A 16,848-nucleotide genomic window follows, 5' to 3' on the forward strand; every position below is an offset into this window, starting at 1 on the left:
CTCTTATTTGGAGAAAGGAGAAAAGAGAGAAAGGTCAGAAGCGCGAAACATCTGGCAGCAATCAAGAAGCTGTATCTTTGAAATGTCGGCGGATCGTGAAAGAGATGAGAAGTACGAAGCAGAAGAAAAGAACGAAGAAGCATCTCTGAATTGGATAGTTACAAAAAACCAAGCAACGACGACAGTGAAACGGTAGATGAAAACGCGAGAGCAGTTTATTTATGAAAGAATACAAGAAGACCAACCCTGGGCTGCTACGTGAAATTTAATCGCATCTGATAAAAACTAAATTAAAATTCATCGATTCGTTAAAATTCTATCCTATTTTATTCTCTCCTATCACGGAAGATTACTATCACGAATTTCCAGATTGACGACAATAATTTTTCTCTCCGCGACGCAACGAATCGGACTCGACAAGTTTCAGGGGGCCAGTATAAAGTTACCACGCCAAGAATTTCGGGAACGGTATTTATATAGAGATACAAGTTTTTGTTAATTAATAGTGTGACTGAGTAGAAGCTCCGGTCTGTCTCCTTTTACGACCGGAGCTGGATACGTGAGGTTCATGTGTAATCCTGCCGAATGCTTCGACACGTCGACTATGGCGCTAAAACGATATGGTCGGACAAAGAATTATTCGCGTCACGTACCGGTGACGTCTACCTGCGAGTTTGATGTGTGCCGAAAGACAAGGATCAACCCTACGGCTGTCGTCGGGCTCGTTAATTAACCGAAAATTGTACGATTTAAGCTCCCATCGATTCCTCTTTCGGTATTCTCCTTTAATTTCTTTATTAATTGCTTAAATTCTAAAATTACAAGTTTCTTCCGTAGCTGGAGCTTGAAAAATACGCGTATTATCCTCCTTGTTTGGCGATCTTTCCATTTCATCACAACTCGTCGATATTCGTTCGAGATCAATTTGCGACAAAACATTTCCAGAATGCTTGTCTAGTCTAAATTTATTATTTACATTAGTCCAACTTCTGTGTCAATTTTCAGGGTCTTGGTTTCAAGTTTCACGTTGTTAATGAAATTAACGCGGACGCGACAGGTTTCCGTCTTCATTTTGCTATAATTTTCAATTGATCGGCTAATTTCGCTAGCCGGTGTACCTCGTTGATTTTCCTTTGCTCGACGGTACTTGGACAAAAACACCGATGCAACACGTCGCTAGGACAACACCCCCTATAAAATCATCGATAACGATCTCCTCGAATTACCAATCCAGAGCTAGAATTACCTGGCAATACACGCAACATCGAAACTCATTTCATTTCAATATCCCGCAAGTTGTACGCGAACGATGATTGATAATGATCGCCTGGCGAGCACCGAACGAAACGAAAAACGTCGAACGCCTGTCGACCGGACAGATTGCGGTACTTCTTACAGAATATCGCGAACAAATCGGCTCGATATGCGTCGTTGAAAGCATCGACGAGTACATACACGCGTGGATAACGGATGAAAAGTATCGCGGAGGGGAAGCTGAAAGTGGAAGCCGTTTCATCCATGGCCTGTCGATCGTCGGGCCGTGCCACTGACGATCTCTGCAGGATGCCAGGTTTTCTCGATGGAAGTAATTCACTCTGATTCATCGAGTCGCCAGCAAGAACATCGACCAGCTCGTATTAACGCTGCAGCGTGAATACACGCTTCTGTTTGACAGGCATAACCGTTCGATAATATCGCTGATCGTACGAGATGGGAATTACGTAATTCGCCTTACAGCGTGTACAAACGATCTGCTCTTTGAGAATAATGGATTCGATCGATACAGCGGATGTATCGCGTCGAGAGGAATTAACGATCCAAGTAGTAGGTACGGAAAATAAGAAGAGAGTATGACAACAGGTGTCCACGTTTTAAATGTCCAAGTTAAAAATGTCCAAGTAACTAGAAAGAACGTTATCGTACAATAACGTCCAAAGTTAGCTACCTACAAAATTTCGATCTATCTGACTTTGTCTTCGATCGACTAGCGACCGATGAGCGGCTGCAGAAACATGGCAAATTTTCTACGAACGCGTATAGACGAGCGAGCACAGAGAACGAACGAAAAAGTTGGTTAGACCGGCGGGAATAATATGGGTTACTTTTAATTCGCGTATGACGAGCGTTCGGGTGGAGAAAGCGACGAAAAAGAAAAAGCATAGTGGCATTTACGGTGGAACGTGCACTCGCATTCTGCAGTAAGTAGATAATTCCCGCATAATGCCGGAGGCCAGGGGGGATGAGAATGTCGCGGCGACGTTTCGCTATGCGAAAATTACGCGAGCATGGGAACGATAATCGTTGCTAATACGTCTCTCACGTAGGAGAGCAGCTCCTTATTTATGGGAGCCCGGGTTCTTCGCCCGGGTTCACTTGACACCGCCGATTTCTCTACGAGGAATCCGAATTCGAGGAACGGACTGCGAGCTGCATTTAGTCATCTCGGATACGGTATCGTGCCGTTTCAACGATTGTGTCGTCAGGTAAAAGTGTGTCACGGAGTATCGTGTTAAAAGAAAAAAGACAACGACGTAAAGTGGTCAGTTTTTATGCAAATACTTTTTCTAGTCTGTATTTTACTACCTTTCGTTACACCGTGTTATTCCGCGTGATATCTACATGGAAGAGGAACATTATAAACCTGTTAAGGGGAGCGGTAAAGGTATACGTGTACGCTCTTTTTGATCACTGTAAAATGACAGACAAAACGAAGTTCAAAGTTGGTACTCGCGAGTATAAAGTGATTTCGAAGGATAACCAGCCAAAAGAAAATAGGTACATCGGTTGCGAATAAAGCGGCCCTGAAGCGCCCTTTCACACGGCGCGGCGATACACGTATCGCGATAGATGCACGACGAATACATTGTTCGTTATGGAAGCGTTCACACGATGATTCCGTAATGAACGACGCATAATCGATATCCATCGTACGCGTATCGCATACGTGTATCGCCGTGTGAAAGACGACCAAAGGCTTAAAAGCACCCGCTACAGCCAAGTAAGGCGCCGAATAAAATAAGCAGCGTTCTGGATCCAATTACGTATAAACCGCTAAACAAACTCGGCAAATCCACCGGCCGAAAAATCCCAGTCCTGCGGCTTCCTCCTTTTTCCCTTTCTTCAATCATCCCGACCGGCACACCGCAGCCGTGCGTGATGTGCATCCGCACATGCGTACAGGATAGACCCGGCCAAGTGCAACGCACGTAAAGATAAGGGCGGCAGTACATCATAGGGACCGCGTCCCGAAGGGAAAGAAGGAACCGTCCGGCCGTCTTGCGAAGTCAGAGATCTTCGCGCTTAGATTCATATCCGAACAACAATTCCATCGCACGTCTGATTGCAACGCGCATCTATGCGAACGGACCGCTCTAATAGGACGCGCGTGAAACGGTCGAGCGATGATGCACGCGGAGGATTGCTAGGTAGAATGAAAAAATTGCGACAGAGGAACGCAGAACGAGGCGAATGTTTTCTACGAATTATCGGATCGATGGAAAAGTTGGTGGTCTTAAATCGTTTGGCTGCAAGTCACGTGTGTTGTAGCACGCGCAAACTTCACAGCGGATAAAAAGAGCGATGCTCGGTTGTACATACAACAACAACAGGTGCGACTTGGCGAACAAATAATTTAGTTAGGTCCGTTGAAATCGGGCACGAACTTTAACACTGACCCAATATTTTCTGCTTGTATCGCTTCTTTTACACTCGCGTTACCTAGCAAAGTAACTATATATGGTGCGATATAATGGCAAAGCGTTTAGACACAGCGACGGAAACATAGAACGAAACCAGGATTCGTTTGTTTTCGATTCCTGAAATAGAAGGTACGGTGTTCTAAGAACGTGCACGCCTGTAATTTCTCACAAGGCCCCCTCGCCTATTCGTAACTACCGCTTTTATACCTTTGTAAACTTCTTTCCAACATAAAAAGGAGAACTTTGAAAGCATCTTATATAGCGATATGTATTTACTAGTCAAATAATCTAAGGATTTTAATAACCAGATTTCGAATGCTCGTAGGTTTACGAAGAATTCAAACGTATCTATACATGTTATATCTACGTAGGCTTCTTTAGTCGAGTCGAAAAACATTACCAAGATAGATGATAAAAATTTGATAGATTTACTCACCAGTATGGGTCCTCCATCTTTTAACGATGCCGAAACCGTCGCACCGAACCATTGAAGGGTTTTATTGTCGATTTGACTCAAACCACCCGGTACGTTTGGATTTCTGATATGGTTATTCCCTGCAACCGGAAACCATTTCTCATTAGTCGTTGCCGGCTATTGCTCCTCGCCATTGTTAACGATTACTTCATCCTGTAATGACTAACGAGTCGATAAAAGTATTAAATACTGATTTTAATAATATTTAGCGCAGCCTATACTCGTTAAGAAATTTCACGTAAGAATTAATTCTCGATTCACGCTTCTCCATCTTCAACGAGAAATATTTCGTATTAACATTCCCATTCTCGAACGAATAAATGAACTTAGCTTCGATGCTGTGGCTACCGTGGCGCTGATAACAAATCAGCTATACGAAGAAAAAGCGGCGGACGCGCGTTGGAAAAGGAAAAAGCGGGGAAACAAATCGCCGTTTGAATATCGCAGCGCATACTCGCGATCGATTATCGAGAGGAATGCGCGTCTCTTCTTGGACCAGGCTAACTATTTCGAAGAATAACGAATGCCGTCAACGCGAAGGATCGGTCACTTAATATCGGAACTAGATTCTTGTAAATCTAAAGGAGAAGCTTCCTAAGAACGAATCAACGCCCAGATATCCCGTAGCTAGCAGTCACTTAGCTCCAGGTAACCTAATATGTCGCCGCGGGTACTTGCTGCAACGGAATGAAACGAAACAGAAACGACCAGTTTTAGCGCCGTTTGCATTTACTACAAGATTAATTCACCAACGAGTACAACCGCGGCAATATTTATCACGATAATCGCGACTCTGCCTATTTGTTACAATTTAAATTCTGCACTTTCACGTTACCGCAAGATGGAATCAATTATTTCTTCGCCAGTTATTTATCTATCTTTTGTTAATTGGAATATTCGCCGACGATTTGAAACGTTTCACACGATAGGGTTATCGATTTAACCATTTTTACAGCTTTTAAAAGAACAAGTACATCTCGAGAAGCTCGTTTCACCATAAAGTAAAACTACATTCTCTATGTACGATTAACGACTGTTCGATTAAAATTAAATATCAGTTTCCTGTACGCTCGATTAAACGTCGTTTTGCCAAGCGAATGGGATATAAAATATTCAGAGTTTTGGCAATGTAAATACGAGTAACGCTGCGCAAGATTGGACAGTTTCCCGACTCGCGTACCGAAGAAAAGTTAAACGATGTCCAAGAAACGAAAGTTTTCGATGCATCATACGGATATTCTTCGAAAAAACAAGGCACGGACAGGTGTCACTGCAGAGAATTCTCAGCGAGTACACCTTGGATCTTTCTTTGTCGATTTTACGAATGGAATGAACCCGTTAGCCGTATCGGTGAGTCGTAACCCTTAAACGGAAGTTGTCCTTCGCTTCCTATCCCTTAACTCGCGATCGTTGCCGAAGGCGTATGGTTACGTCGACACTGGCGAACCGAGACAGATCTCTCAAGTACAATTCAATCGCAATGTTATTCGCAATTAATCGCAAAATTACAAACACGTCGAATAATATTCGATAAATATTCCGAGAAACAGGTCAATGCCAATTACGATTCGAACGTCCATCCATTGCGATAAAGCTATTTTTATTAACGAAAGATCGTTGAATCTTTATTCGTGACTTTTTAACGCGTTCGATCGACTCGTTTAAATCCTGCATCTGTCAAACACGGTCGTTCGTCTAATTAAAACAAACGATCGACCGAACACAGTCCTTAATAGAGGCAATTATGAATTATCGGCGGCGGAGGAACGAACGACGTCGCGATTATCGCGGCCCAATTATTTCGCCGCGCTCATTAAGGGTACGTCAATTAAGCACGCGTTCGCGAGCCGAGGGACGGGAGCAACGCGACCTTCCTTGAAGATCTTCAGATGGTATCCGGCAAGAAACGCCGAACCTACGTCCGCGCACGCCCGTAGGTAGAACGACCTTACGGTTTTCTGTATTAGGCAGAGTCGGCTTCTTGCGTGGATGATGGTTCCCGGTATCCCGAGGCGGCTCGCCACGCCACTCCGCAGGGTGTACACCTCGAGGAGTTCCTCCGCGACGAGATGTTCGCTCCAGCACCCGAAGAAGTGACTGACCTCCGGACAGACCCGCGCGAGATACGACTTGCTTCCTCGTACGCACGCGGAATAGCAGATACTCCAACGATTCGAATACTATTGGTTACCAGAGATCTAGAGATCGAGAGATCCGATCGAACCGAATAGACACGACCTTGCAGGCATCGATACCATCCAGCGCAGTGATACGCGATTGGATTCGAAGTTGGAGGAGATCGAGTGGAACGAAAGGTAAGAACAGCGGAATTAAATGGGGGGCGGTTTTTGATGCGACGAGTTCGACGATTGGCGCGTTGGCAGTGATTTTGATAATAAATCAAGCGCAATGTCTTATGCGATTCTTTCACTCAGATTGCCGATAGTTTTTTCAGTATTTTTTTTTTTTTTTTCATTTTCGCTTGATAAATTTTCAGGCAGAAACGAGTCCGCACGAGCGGTTATTTTTCTCACGGGCATTTTAAAATAGTGATGAGTGAGCGTATGGCCGGATTTACATGTCGTTCGAGGCGAGCAAACGTTACATTTCGAAAATAGCCACGGTTAGTATCTCGCAACGAAGAAAACAATATTATTGGCCAAAGACTAAAAGCCGGTATGACATTCGTTTATTTTTCACAGTATTCCATGAAATCCAGCATGAAAGAAAAATGAATTTTCAGGAACTATAAAATAAAGTTTAAAATAAACGTTTTAACGTAAATTGTGGTTCTCTCGTTACCGTTAATAAGAAAAACAAAAGTTCCAATATTTTTTCGGAGATTCGATAAAACGAAATAAAACACTCGTGGAAAATCACTGGATCTCGATAAAACTAGACTATTTTCACAGCTTCCGAAAAATAAAGAACGGAAACGCTCGATATAAATAAAAGAGGTCCCTTGCTAATGCAACGAGTAATCTCAGAGAATCTATTACCAAGGCGTCGAACAAACGACAGACGATATTCCAGCAATCTTCTCTCGCAGAAATACCCATATAATCGCATCGTAACGAAAAATCCATAAAAATAAATGCGAAAGAAAATGCAACGCGCCTGAATCGCTATTTTATCTCGATCTTGTTCGTACGCGATCGATTCGACCGAACCTCGTCGAGATAAGAGAGAATCGGCACCGGTGATTTCCTGCCGATTGCTTTCGAACAGTCAATTACTTTCGCGCCGGCAAATTACGGGTCCGGAATCGTGCACGATTCACGAGATACGATCGTTACGAGGTGTGTAAGCACGTCTAATTCGCGGCAGCATGATATTCCGCTAATTTGCATCGCGGGCATTAACGTCGACTCTCGCTCCGACATTCTCCGCTGAAACGGAAGATCGTATCGCGGGAGAACGCGCGCGCGCTTCGTCATTATTAATTCGAATGGCTGGCTGAGGCTGAGAGATGGAAATTTATGCACGCTCGTGGCTTCCTTCGGTTTTCACTCTTTTTATTTTTACGTTGCAACTTGTTCGACTCGCAATTGAGTCATTACGACGCTCTTCTCCTTTTTTTCTTCCGTTATGAAATCCTTTTTTCGATCGTAGAGATAACGACGACGACGACGACGACGACGATGATGGACGATCGCTTCCTTGATTAAGGGACAAGATACGACTCTGGTGTGAAAATATTTAATGAAACGGTCCGCTCTTCTAGTTCGAGATTTTCTTTCTTTGCCAGATAAGACACGGCGATAAGATGCATTCGGTAAATTTGAGTTTCGATAGGCAGAGTGTAGCTACGTGCGGTATGTAGATATTTGCGCAGACATGGTTCTTGTAGTTGGTCCGCTGATTTGCGAGAGAAAGACGATACCAGGCGAAGGGATAGAATTCACTTGGATTTCCTTTCGTCTCTGCACTACCAATTTTTCGTCTTAGATGTACTTTCTAACGGATGTTCGCTTATATTGTACAACGAAATCCGACTCTTTAGTACCTTGCGTTATTACGAAAGTCTCGCAACAAAAATTCTGAACAAATCAAAAGATCGTGGAATCACCTGTCGTTTACTCGGCAATAGGATTTGTCGTTCGACCGACAAAATTCTCTCTGTACAACGGTCTAGTCGCGGTGCGATTTAGTCGGCTCGTAGTTGCTTTGAGAAAAAGGATCGAGGAAACGTTCGAAATCGATACGGTTAGAAGCGATAAACAGTCGAAGCGGTGGAAGGGTCAACGACAGGGTGGGTGGAAAGTCGCCGAGAATAGAACGCTGCTCTACAACCAGTCAGCCGGTTACTTGCCGGTTGCCGAGATTACGAAGCTCCTCGAGGGCTTTGTAAGCGGGTGGAAAGCCAGAATGTGGGTCAGCGACTGTGAACAGCTAGTGGAACACGAGATACGAGCCCTCGTTAGCAACAATGTTCCCGTTGAGGTTACCTTTCAATGCCTCACGGCGGGTACGAGAGTGCAAGTGGAAGAAAGAACCGGAAAACAGATATCAAACTACGAGAGTTAATCCGACCATGCTTCCGGCACGCGATAAACCATCCTACGATAGACGATTGCATTTTTCCAAGACCCTTTTGAAATTCAACCGTTCGAACATTCTTCTCCGGACTATGCTAATCTGAAAATTGGTTAATCGACCGTGCTTCCAGCTAAGATGCTACCCTGCGATAAGCGATGGTACGTGCGATAGTCTTTTCGAGATCCGTACAAAGTTCTTTGTTTAGGTATCTCTCTTTGATCCTTCGCAAACCGCAAGTATACTTTACAGGATCATTTTCCTTAAATACCGCTATAAATCAAATCTCGTTAGGAGTGTGATAGCATGGTAATATTTGGTAATTAGAACGTACTAGGTACCACGACAGTGCCAAATTTCGAAATGAACGGAGTAGTTTGAATAGCTCGAATAATTTATTTAATTGAGCGGTTTCGCGATAAAAAATACAACGTGTTATTAATATCACATTTGCATGAGAATCGACATGGAAGAACGCAACGCGTTATCACCAAGTCAAACATTAAATTGCTCATGCTGCGCAAAATAATGCCAGTATGATAAGATTTCTAATCACGTACGACACTTTGTAAACCCATAAACCTGAATGTATCGTCGTTTTTACGGTTATACGAAATAGCGGATATATTTTTCAAAAAAGAAAGTAAGTCAAAGTAAAAAATAATAAATTAATTCTTCTTACCTTTGCTGTCGAAATGGATCAGCGTGCATCGGTCATCGGCAGCGATGTCGCATTTGTAAACGGCGCCGCCTCTGTGAACGCCAACTTGAGGAGTTTCGGCCTCCGGTGCACCCACGATCGCCCTGCGAAAAAGGAAACGTATCGAATCAGCCGTGAAATCCTTAAACTCGGACTCGAGGGAATGAAAATCGTACGTTGTTAATAAAACGCAGCCGAAACGAAGGCGTTGCGTCATTAGTGCGATGGTTAATGTTAGCTGGTCATCGTTCGATATTCATTATCGTCGAGGAAAGACGATGATGCGAACGTATTTCCGAGATCGAGGTCAGTGGTCACGAGCTATTTTGAACAGTGGCGCAAGAAGTCAGTAACTGATCCGACCAACAGACGAGTTATTAAACCAGGTAACACACTTGCCACCGCAATTTTTATCGGTTTCGCGGAACACATTGTTGCTGAGTGCTAATTCTATCGTAGAATGTCGAAGTGAACATGTAGGTAAAATGTTTATCGAAATCAATTAGCTCTTTATCGAGTCAGAGTTGATGAAATAGTAATTGTCGAACGACGATTAAATCGTAATTTGTTATTTTCTTTAATCTTCAATAGTGGCGTATCGATATTTAAACGAACCGATACATATGAAATATTTCTGACAATAAATATTCATTGGAATATAACGTCAAAAGTTAACGTTAACGAATGATCGCGCTATTCTCCTCTTGAGTAGGTAACCGTTTGGTTCTAAAATTAACGAGGACAATTATCGTCTATAGATGTTCAATTATTTTAACGATCATCATCTTGTGCTCTAAACTACCCATTGTATTTGTTGGCTTAGAATTTAACGACTACTCCACTTTTCTAATGAATGGCTCTCCGGTTCTAGATTATCATTGAAATTATCGGAGCAAAAAATTAAAATACGATAAACGTAAATCATCGTGAAATATTTGACAAGCTTTTAATATTTCGAGAACTTCTGTCTTACGAATTTGTAATTCGTAAATCGAAAAGCATCGTAATCGTTTCACTGTCTCGTTAACGGTAGCACGATAATCTCGAGAAATCATACAATGATGGTTATCATCGTTCCTTGTACTCGAGGAATTTACCGTTTAAACATTGCACGAAATATCTTCTCTTATTAACTCGTTCGACATTTTTCATTCACGATATCGGACAATTTTTTTAAAAATTGATGAAATACGGCAATGCGAATAATTCCTGATTTTTATTTAATCACACGTAGTGCTTTATTAAATATTTTCCTCTCTTCTAATAAGTATATTTTTAATTTAAACATTCCACGTTACCTCGTTAAAAACATTATCAAAAACACGTAATTTCCGGCGCTTCGTGGCAGAGTACAATCATCGCGCGTTATCATCGAATCTTTACGTCTGGACGTAGGCGTGTGCACACAATATGAAGATTGCTAGCCGAGGTAATAGATCGTATAATTACCCTGAAAGGGTGTGTCGGTCTTGGGGTTGTACTTAAAATTACCATGACCTATAATACCACGTGATTAATATCACCTGCATACAGATGAATTTTACAACGTCAAATACTTATCTTCTTCGAAAACTTATCTTCTATAAATAATCGATATCGTTGAGATACACGTAAGAGAAGCAAATTGCTGAGTGAACAAACAACGCGATTTCTAAAGCAGCCTTGCTCTTACATCCTGGCTCGCCTTGAACTTTTCCGAATAAAAATTTCTTTACTCTGCGCGTAATTGTGCAACAATTAAATTTTATCGCGATGAAGATTATTATAGGAAGAAATAAAATTAACAAAAGGCAGGATATCGGATAATATTCGCGTGTTTAGTTTCTCGTTCGATAAAATTTAACGATAATCTGTGAAGTCGAAAATACGAAGCAGCAATTAAATAGAAGTTACGTATTTGATATTAAATTTGAAGAGAATCGTCTCAACTCACCAAGCATAAAGCACTTCTGATAAAGAAAAATGACTTTCGAATATGTAGTCTTATTGCCGCAGGCTGATAAATGATGCGTAGCGTTTTATCGTCGAACAATGGATGAAACTGACGGAGAAATCGTTCGTTTCGTTGAATTTCACTTTAGGATAAAGACTCGGTTCTTTACTATGAGCAAAAGCAATATCGTAAATTTCTCTCTCGCCACGTTAATAATTATCTCTGTGTAAAAATAACGCGATCTAGAAAGCTTCCTCGAATAAATCATTATCTTGCATGCGAACAATGAAACAGAATCCTTTCGAGTCCACAAAAGTGCAAAGTATTTTATCGTTGAACACCGACCTAGAAACATTTGTTCCGTTTCTATGGATGAAAAGAAGCTGCGTTCGAACTTCCGAAGAGGCGCTTTTAAAAGGAACTGAGACTCTTTTGTCGGGAAGATCATCGTCGTCTCCGTTCGAGGCGTAAAAATGCCACCGTTTACAGGGCAACCTTGGCATACTCCAGCTCCTAGGCTGCAGTCAGAGTGTAGGTAAAACTCGCATACGCGTGCAGAGGCGCGTTAACAACGGCTGGAGCGACGATTATGCGAGTTATGCAAGTGATTCGCAAGTCTACGCAACTCGCCGCCGGAATTGCCATGTGTCGTTTTGATAAGAACAAACGGTGACCAGCAATGAACAGGGACGAATCAATTAACGCGTTGAATCCTCTGACGAAGATTTCCAGCTTTCACGGTTCCTCTTATCCGAACGAATCGTTCTACTTCCCAGCAAACGAAATTATTCTACGACGTAATCGTGAAATTTGATGCGTTTGATTCGCTGCGATGAGCAAATGGAAAATCATTTTCATCGCGGAGGGTTGTTGCATCCGAGTTGTTATCCGACGAAATTCGATCCATTTACGACCTCGATGTCCAATGGATTCGCGGACACGCCGCGTTAATAGGAACCGTGGGTCGAACCTGACGAGGACTTAAGCTCGCCCACTCTATTTTTTTCTGCAATCGTGAGGAACTGCAGTCACCAATATGTGACGCATGCACCAGAACAGGAATGCAGGGGCGAACCGGTCGCACAGGATACCGCGAATACAAACGTTTAGAAATCCTTCTTTTCTCTCGCTATCGTCAACCTTTTCGCCTTTTTTCTCTGCAAAGATAATTTAATAATTTACCTTTATCCGTGTAGCTTCTAGCGATTCTAGCAATGACTCGATCACAACCGCGCAACTTCTCGCACAAAGTTTTCAAATTCACAGCTAGAATTGCTCGTCAGAAAACCTATCGATCACCAAGAAATTGTATAATTCCCTCTCGTCCGTATTAACGGCTATTATTCAGCTTACTTTTCTGTTCGTCGGCCTATCCGAAGGTTTTTATTTTTAGCAAATACGAGTTCACTTGTCGATCGATACCCTACGTGATTACCGAGTGTGCTTAACATATACAGGTTCCCCGGTATATTACGTTCAATTACTTAATAATGCCTGATTAAGAAAATTATTTTCTTCTTTTCAGCATATTTGTCGATAAAAACCACTTTTCCTGATTTTTGAAGTTTGTATGTTTTATTTTTATTACCATAGTGTCTCGCTTGGCTTGCTCGCTTCTCTTAATTTAATATTCGCTTGCCTCTGCAATATTTATTTCCCCTTTGCCCGTTAAATGCTAGTACCGTTATCAGTCGTCACGAACAGGATTCGACGATAGAACATTCAGGTGTGTCAATCTCGCGGATAGTCGTGACAGTAGGCGGTAAAGATGGTTCGTAGCAAGCGACAGGTTAAGCGAGGACAAGCAACCTGACATCGAGGGAAAGTTGAAACGCGTTGATTTATACAATGTCGATCCAGTTTGGAGAACAATTTAGATTCTTTTTTATTCGATCCCCGCTGGATCCAGTCTTTATACGGCTGACGATAAAAATGACAGGTTACAAACCTCGGATCGCTATTTCAGATCGTTCGGTACAGGTTTCACGTCTGGATACAGCTTCTTGTTTCCTAAAGATTTTATACAGGGTGCGGCCGAAAGTATCGTATAAGTGGACAACGGTATAATTGACAAGTTACAAGTTGCGAGTTATAGACTTCTGTTGCACGAACACCTTGTACAATTTTAGTTCGGCAATCGGTATAATTTGCCATATGTCCATGTACATAGATGGACGCGCGGATACAGACAGCTGCGCTCCATGTTTCAAACTCGATGATTTTCAACGATTTTTACGGTACAGTTTCAAGGAAGATTGCAAACCCATTTCTCAAATTTCCGGTGATTGAAAAACACGTGCGGATGCGTGTGCAATATGTTCGATCGTCTCGGATTTATTGGATGCTGAGGCCTCACTACGTGCTAATGAAAGCCTGCAGCTGCACCGACAAACGCGCAGGTGCAGTGATTTAGCATCTTCTAAATTAGCTCGAAAAACGATTCGCCAGTGCACTTGGCTCGTGAATTTTGATGGAAACTCGTGGTCCGAAGAAATATTCCTGCTTTTAAGTAGAATTTTGTTGTTCGAAATACGCTTTAATCTTCAGTTTTATTTTCCTGTATATCTGTAACGATCGGAAAACTCCTATGAGATTCCGTGTAGAAAATATATCGTGGAGACATCGTCGTAGCAACGTTATCTTGTCTACGAGAAAAGAATAGAGAACAGTACGAAGATCCAAACGCACAGACGACGCTAAAATAACACAGTAGCTGCTGACATACCGATCCTAACGAGCGTGAAGCTGCAAACGACTCAATAACATCATATCGCCACAGAGCACTTAATTCGATCGGAATTTCAATTACGACCAGCAAAAAGGAACGGGGGCACACGGCGGTCTTTTCTCCGTGAAGTCGACTGGTTGAATAAATCAACAGTGAACGCGTACCCTATGAAAACACTCGATGCCTGCTGGCAATCAACATCTATGACTACATCAACGAATCGATAAATAAATCAATCAAGAGATCGAGGCAACGATCTGGCAAGAAACTTCTAACAAATTACGAGAAAGCTAGTCCCCGGTGTCGATCTTGTTTAAAAGCCAGCGTAATCGTGCTTTCCGATTATTTATTCCAGTCGTATCTATCCGTGATTCGTGACGAAATTCCTCGTAGAACGGCTACAAGTAGATTATGTAAGAAACTTCAAAAGCGTCGATGTAGAAATCTGGAAATTTGGAAATTTGCGAATGGAGTGGATTTAGCGTAAAATGCGAATTCAATTGGTGGAGGCACGTAGTTCCATTTTCACCACAAATACTGCGAACTTTTCAGCCAATTCGACGTTTATATCCGACAGTTTCCTAATCTCTGAAATCGCGAAAGTAACTGAAGTCTGTCTAAGCGAGATTTCGCAAGAACACGGTTCCGTATTTCTCTCATGATCCTCCCGCTTTCCCCGGCGATGTTTCTCACGCATCTCGCGGCGCGTATAAATTTGTCGCCGATTCGCCGCGTTTTCAGCGATCAAAGCCGGAGATTGCGCGGGACAGACGGGTCTCGTTGCCGCGAATGGAGCCGTCCGATTTTGCCAAATACGGCGATTACAAATGCGCGTCTGTCGCGTCGCGATATAAGTCAATACGACGGCCTCGCGTGCCGCGACGCCAAAGGGACGCCGATGTTCGCCCGGCTCTCTAATTCATGCACGGCCGCGATTTTTCCGTGCGATACGCGCCGCTATTTTTACGCCACCGTCGTTGTCCGTTGGCGCAAAAGGCCACAACCTGTCCCGGCGATACCTCTTCGTCCAGCAACGATGGATTTATTTATTGGCCCATTGAAGCGTTCGTGCAAGCTCATTGCGCCCATGCGCGAAAAAAAGACCTCCCCTGTGTATAAAATACGCTTGCTGCTGATTTATGGGGCTGAGACGGATGGTCTTATTCGTGATTTAGGGACGACAACGAGGTGAATGCGATTGGTAGCTCTCTAAGATGCTTAATTCGAATTTTATGGTCTTTAATTTAAAGGAATGTCGAGTTTCGATCGTCATAGACAGCACACGGTCGGTATGCCGAGGTTGAAGAAGATCTAGTCTGAAAGAGCAAAGCATCCGAACGATGACAATTCGAATAACAAAGATTCTACTGCATTTCAACGCTATGCGTGGGTGTCGCGTGAAACAATGGAAGTTTTACAGCCTCCGCATAGACTCAAGGTTGCAGAACAAGCACGATAGATAATCGATACTTGTTTCGTTTAATCGCATGTCCGCCAAAGTTCGATCCGACGATAGCGATATCTCTGGATTAAAATAAATTGAGTGGTACAAGAAATCTGTAGGAGAAAGATCTGAATTTTGACAATGGGTCGAATAATTATGTCTTTTTCCAACGGAAAGACTTCGTTCGATCTAGCCTTCAGCTGCTGCAATGTTGAATATCTTCATCCGAATATACGTTAAATCGTAGAGAAAGGAACATTTAATTCACCGACTTCCTTCCGTCACAACTGTCATAATCAAACAGAAATCCGTGTATGCGCATAAAGAATGACGATTGTAATGCAACCTTAGTATTTCAAGCCGGAAATCACGTAACACTTTAAGTCCCTACAAAGGGAAGTGCCTTCTATACGCCCATGAAAAGCATCCGACACGTCACGTAAAATCTGATATCCTCTCTTATGACGAATTTCATTCACAATCAGTTAGGCTTGTCATTTTTTCAAAAGAATAATTGAAAGGTAATTTCCTTTATCTCGGTTTCTTTCAATATTTTTCGGACTGGATGATCCTTCTTTAAAAATTAACTACCAACGAATAATTTATTACATAGAAATTTCAACCTGTATCTCCGATAACAATTCTTATCAATTCTTATTCAATTATCAATCTTAACAATTCTTATTTTAGGAAACGTGATAGAAAGTTTTAGATATACGTAGATCAAGCAGAAATTATAGATCATCCGCTAAAAGTTGTTCGCGAACAACCGTCTATCGTACTAAGCGAGTGTAGTGTAGCGTAGTGACCGCGGTATTTATCGCTGAAGAGATAGAAGACAGCTGGAAGTGAGAACATACCCGATTTTTGGAATGAATGCTCGATTAAGGTGTAGAGTTCAGCGAACTCGAGATGTTCCCGTGGAACGTACATATGGTAATGAGCATGTGCGTGCTAGGAAATTTAAAACCAGGTAGAAGACGCCTTCCGCACGATATGTACATGCAACTCGGCTGCATTATCGCTGAACAGAACGAAATTCCGTTAAAACAGCTGTGTCGAATTGTTGCGAAATTTCTTCCGCAGGCTAGTACGAATATCTCGTCGAGATTCTAATGAACTCGAATAAAACGATCGTGCAATGAAACACGACACGCTCAACGATGGAATTAATTATAATGTCATTCGCGCTACGTATTGGATATTTATAACACTGACAATTCCACGAATTGATCTTATTAATTGAGATCTCGTAAAGCGTCAGTACGAATCGACATTTTCGATGAATTAAAAGGCAAACAACAATCTATAGAAACTTGTACAATCATATACAA

General features: G+C 42.4%; 1 protein-coding gene across 3 annotated transcripts in view; it reads right to left on the bottom strand.

Annotated features, from left to right (window-relative positions):
- Positions 1–16,848, bottom strand: part of if (integrin subunit alpha inflated) — a 76,549-nt gene that overhangs the window by 45,740 nt on the left and 13,961 nt on the right. For 2 of the 3 annotated variants that reach the window (XM_033330099.2, XM_033330097.2), the window contains exons 2-3: positions 9,392–9,513; positions 4,135–4,253 (exon numbers count right to left, since the gene is read on the bottom strand). In XM_033330099.2, coding sequence (XP_033185990.1) covers positions 4,135–4,253; positions 9,392–9,513 — 241 coding nt within the window. Of the gene's footprint in view, positions 1–4,134; positions 4,254–9,391; positions 9,514–9,585; positions 9,642–16,848 lie in introns of those variants that run through there. The other variant, XM_076622854.1, reaches the window with a different exon arrangement.

This window comes from Bombus vancouverensis, chromosome 11 (assembly GCF_051014615.1).
Source record: "Bombus vancouverensis nearcticus chromosome 11, iyBomVanc1_principal, whole genome shotgun sequence".
Classification (NCBI taxonomy): Eukaryota; Metazoa; Arthropoda; class Insecta; order Hymenoptera; family Apidae; genus Bombus; species Bombus vancouverensis.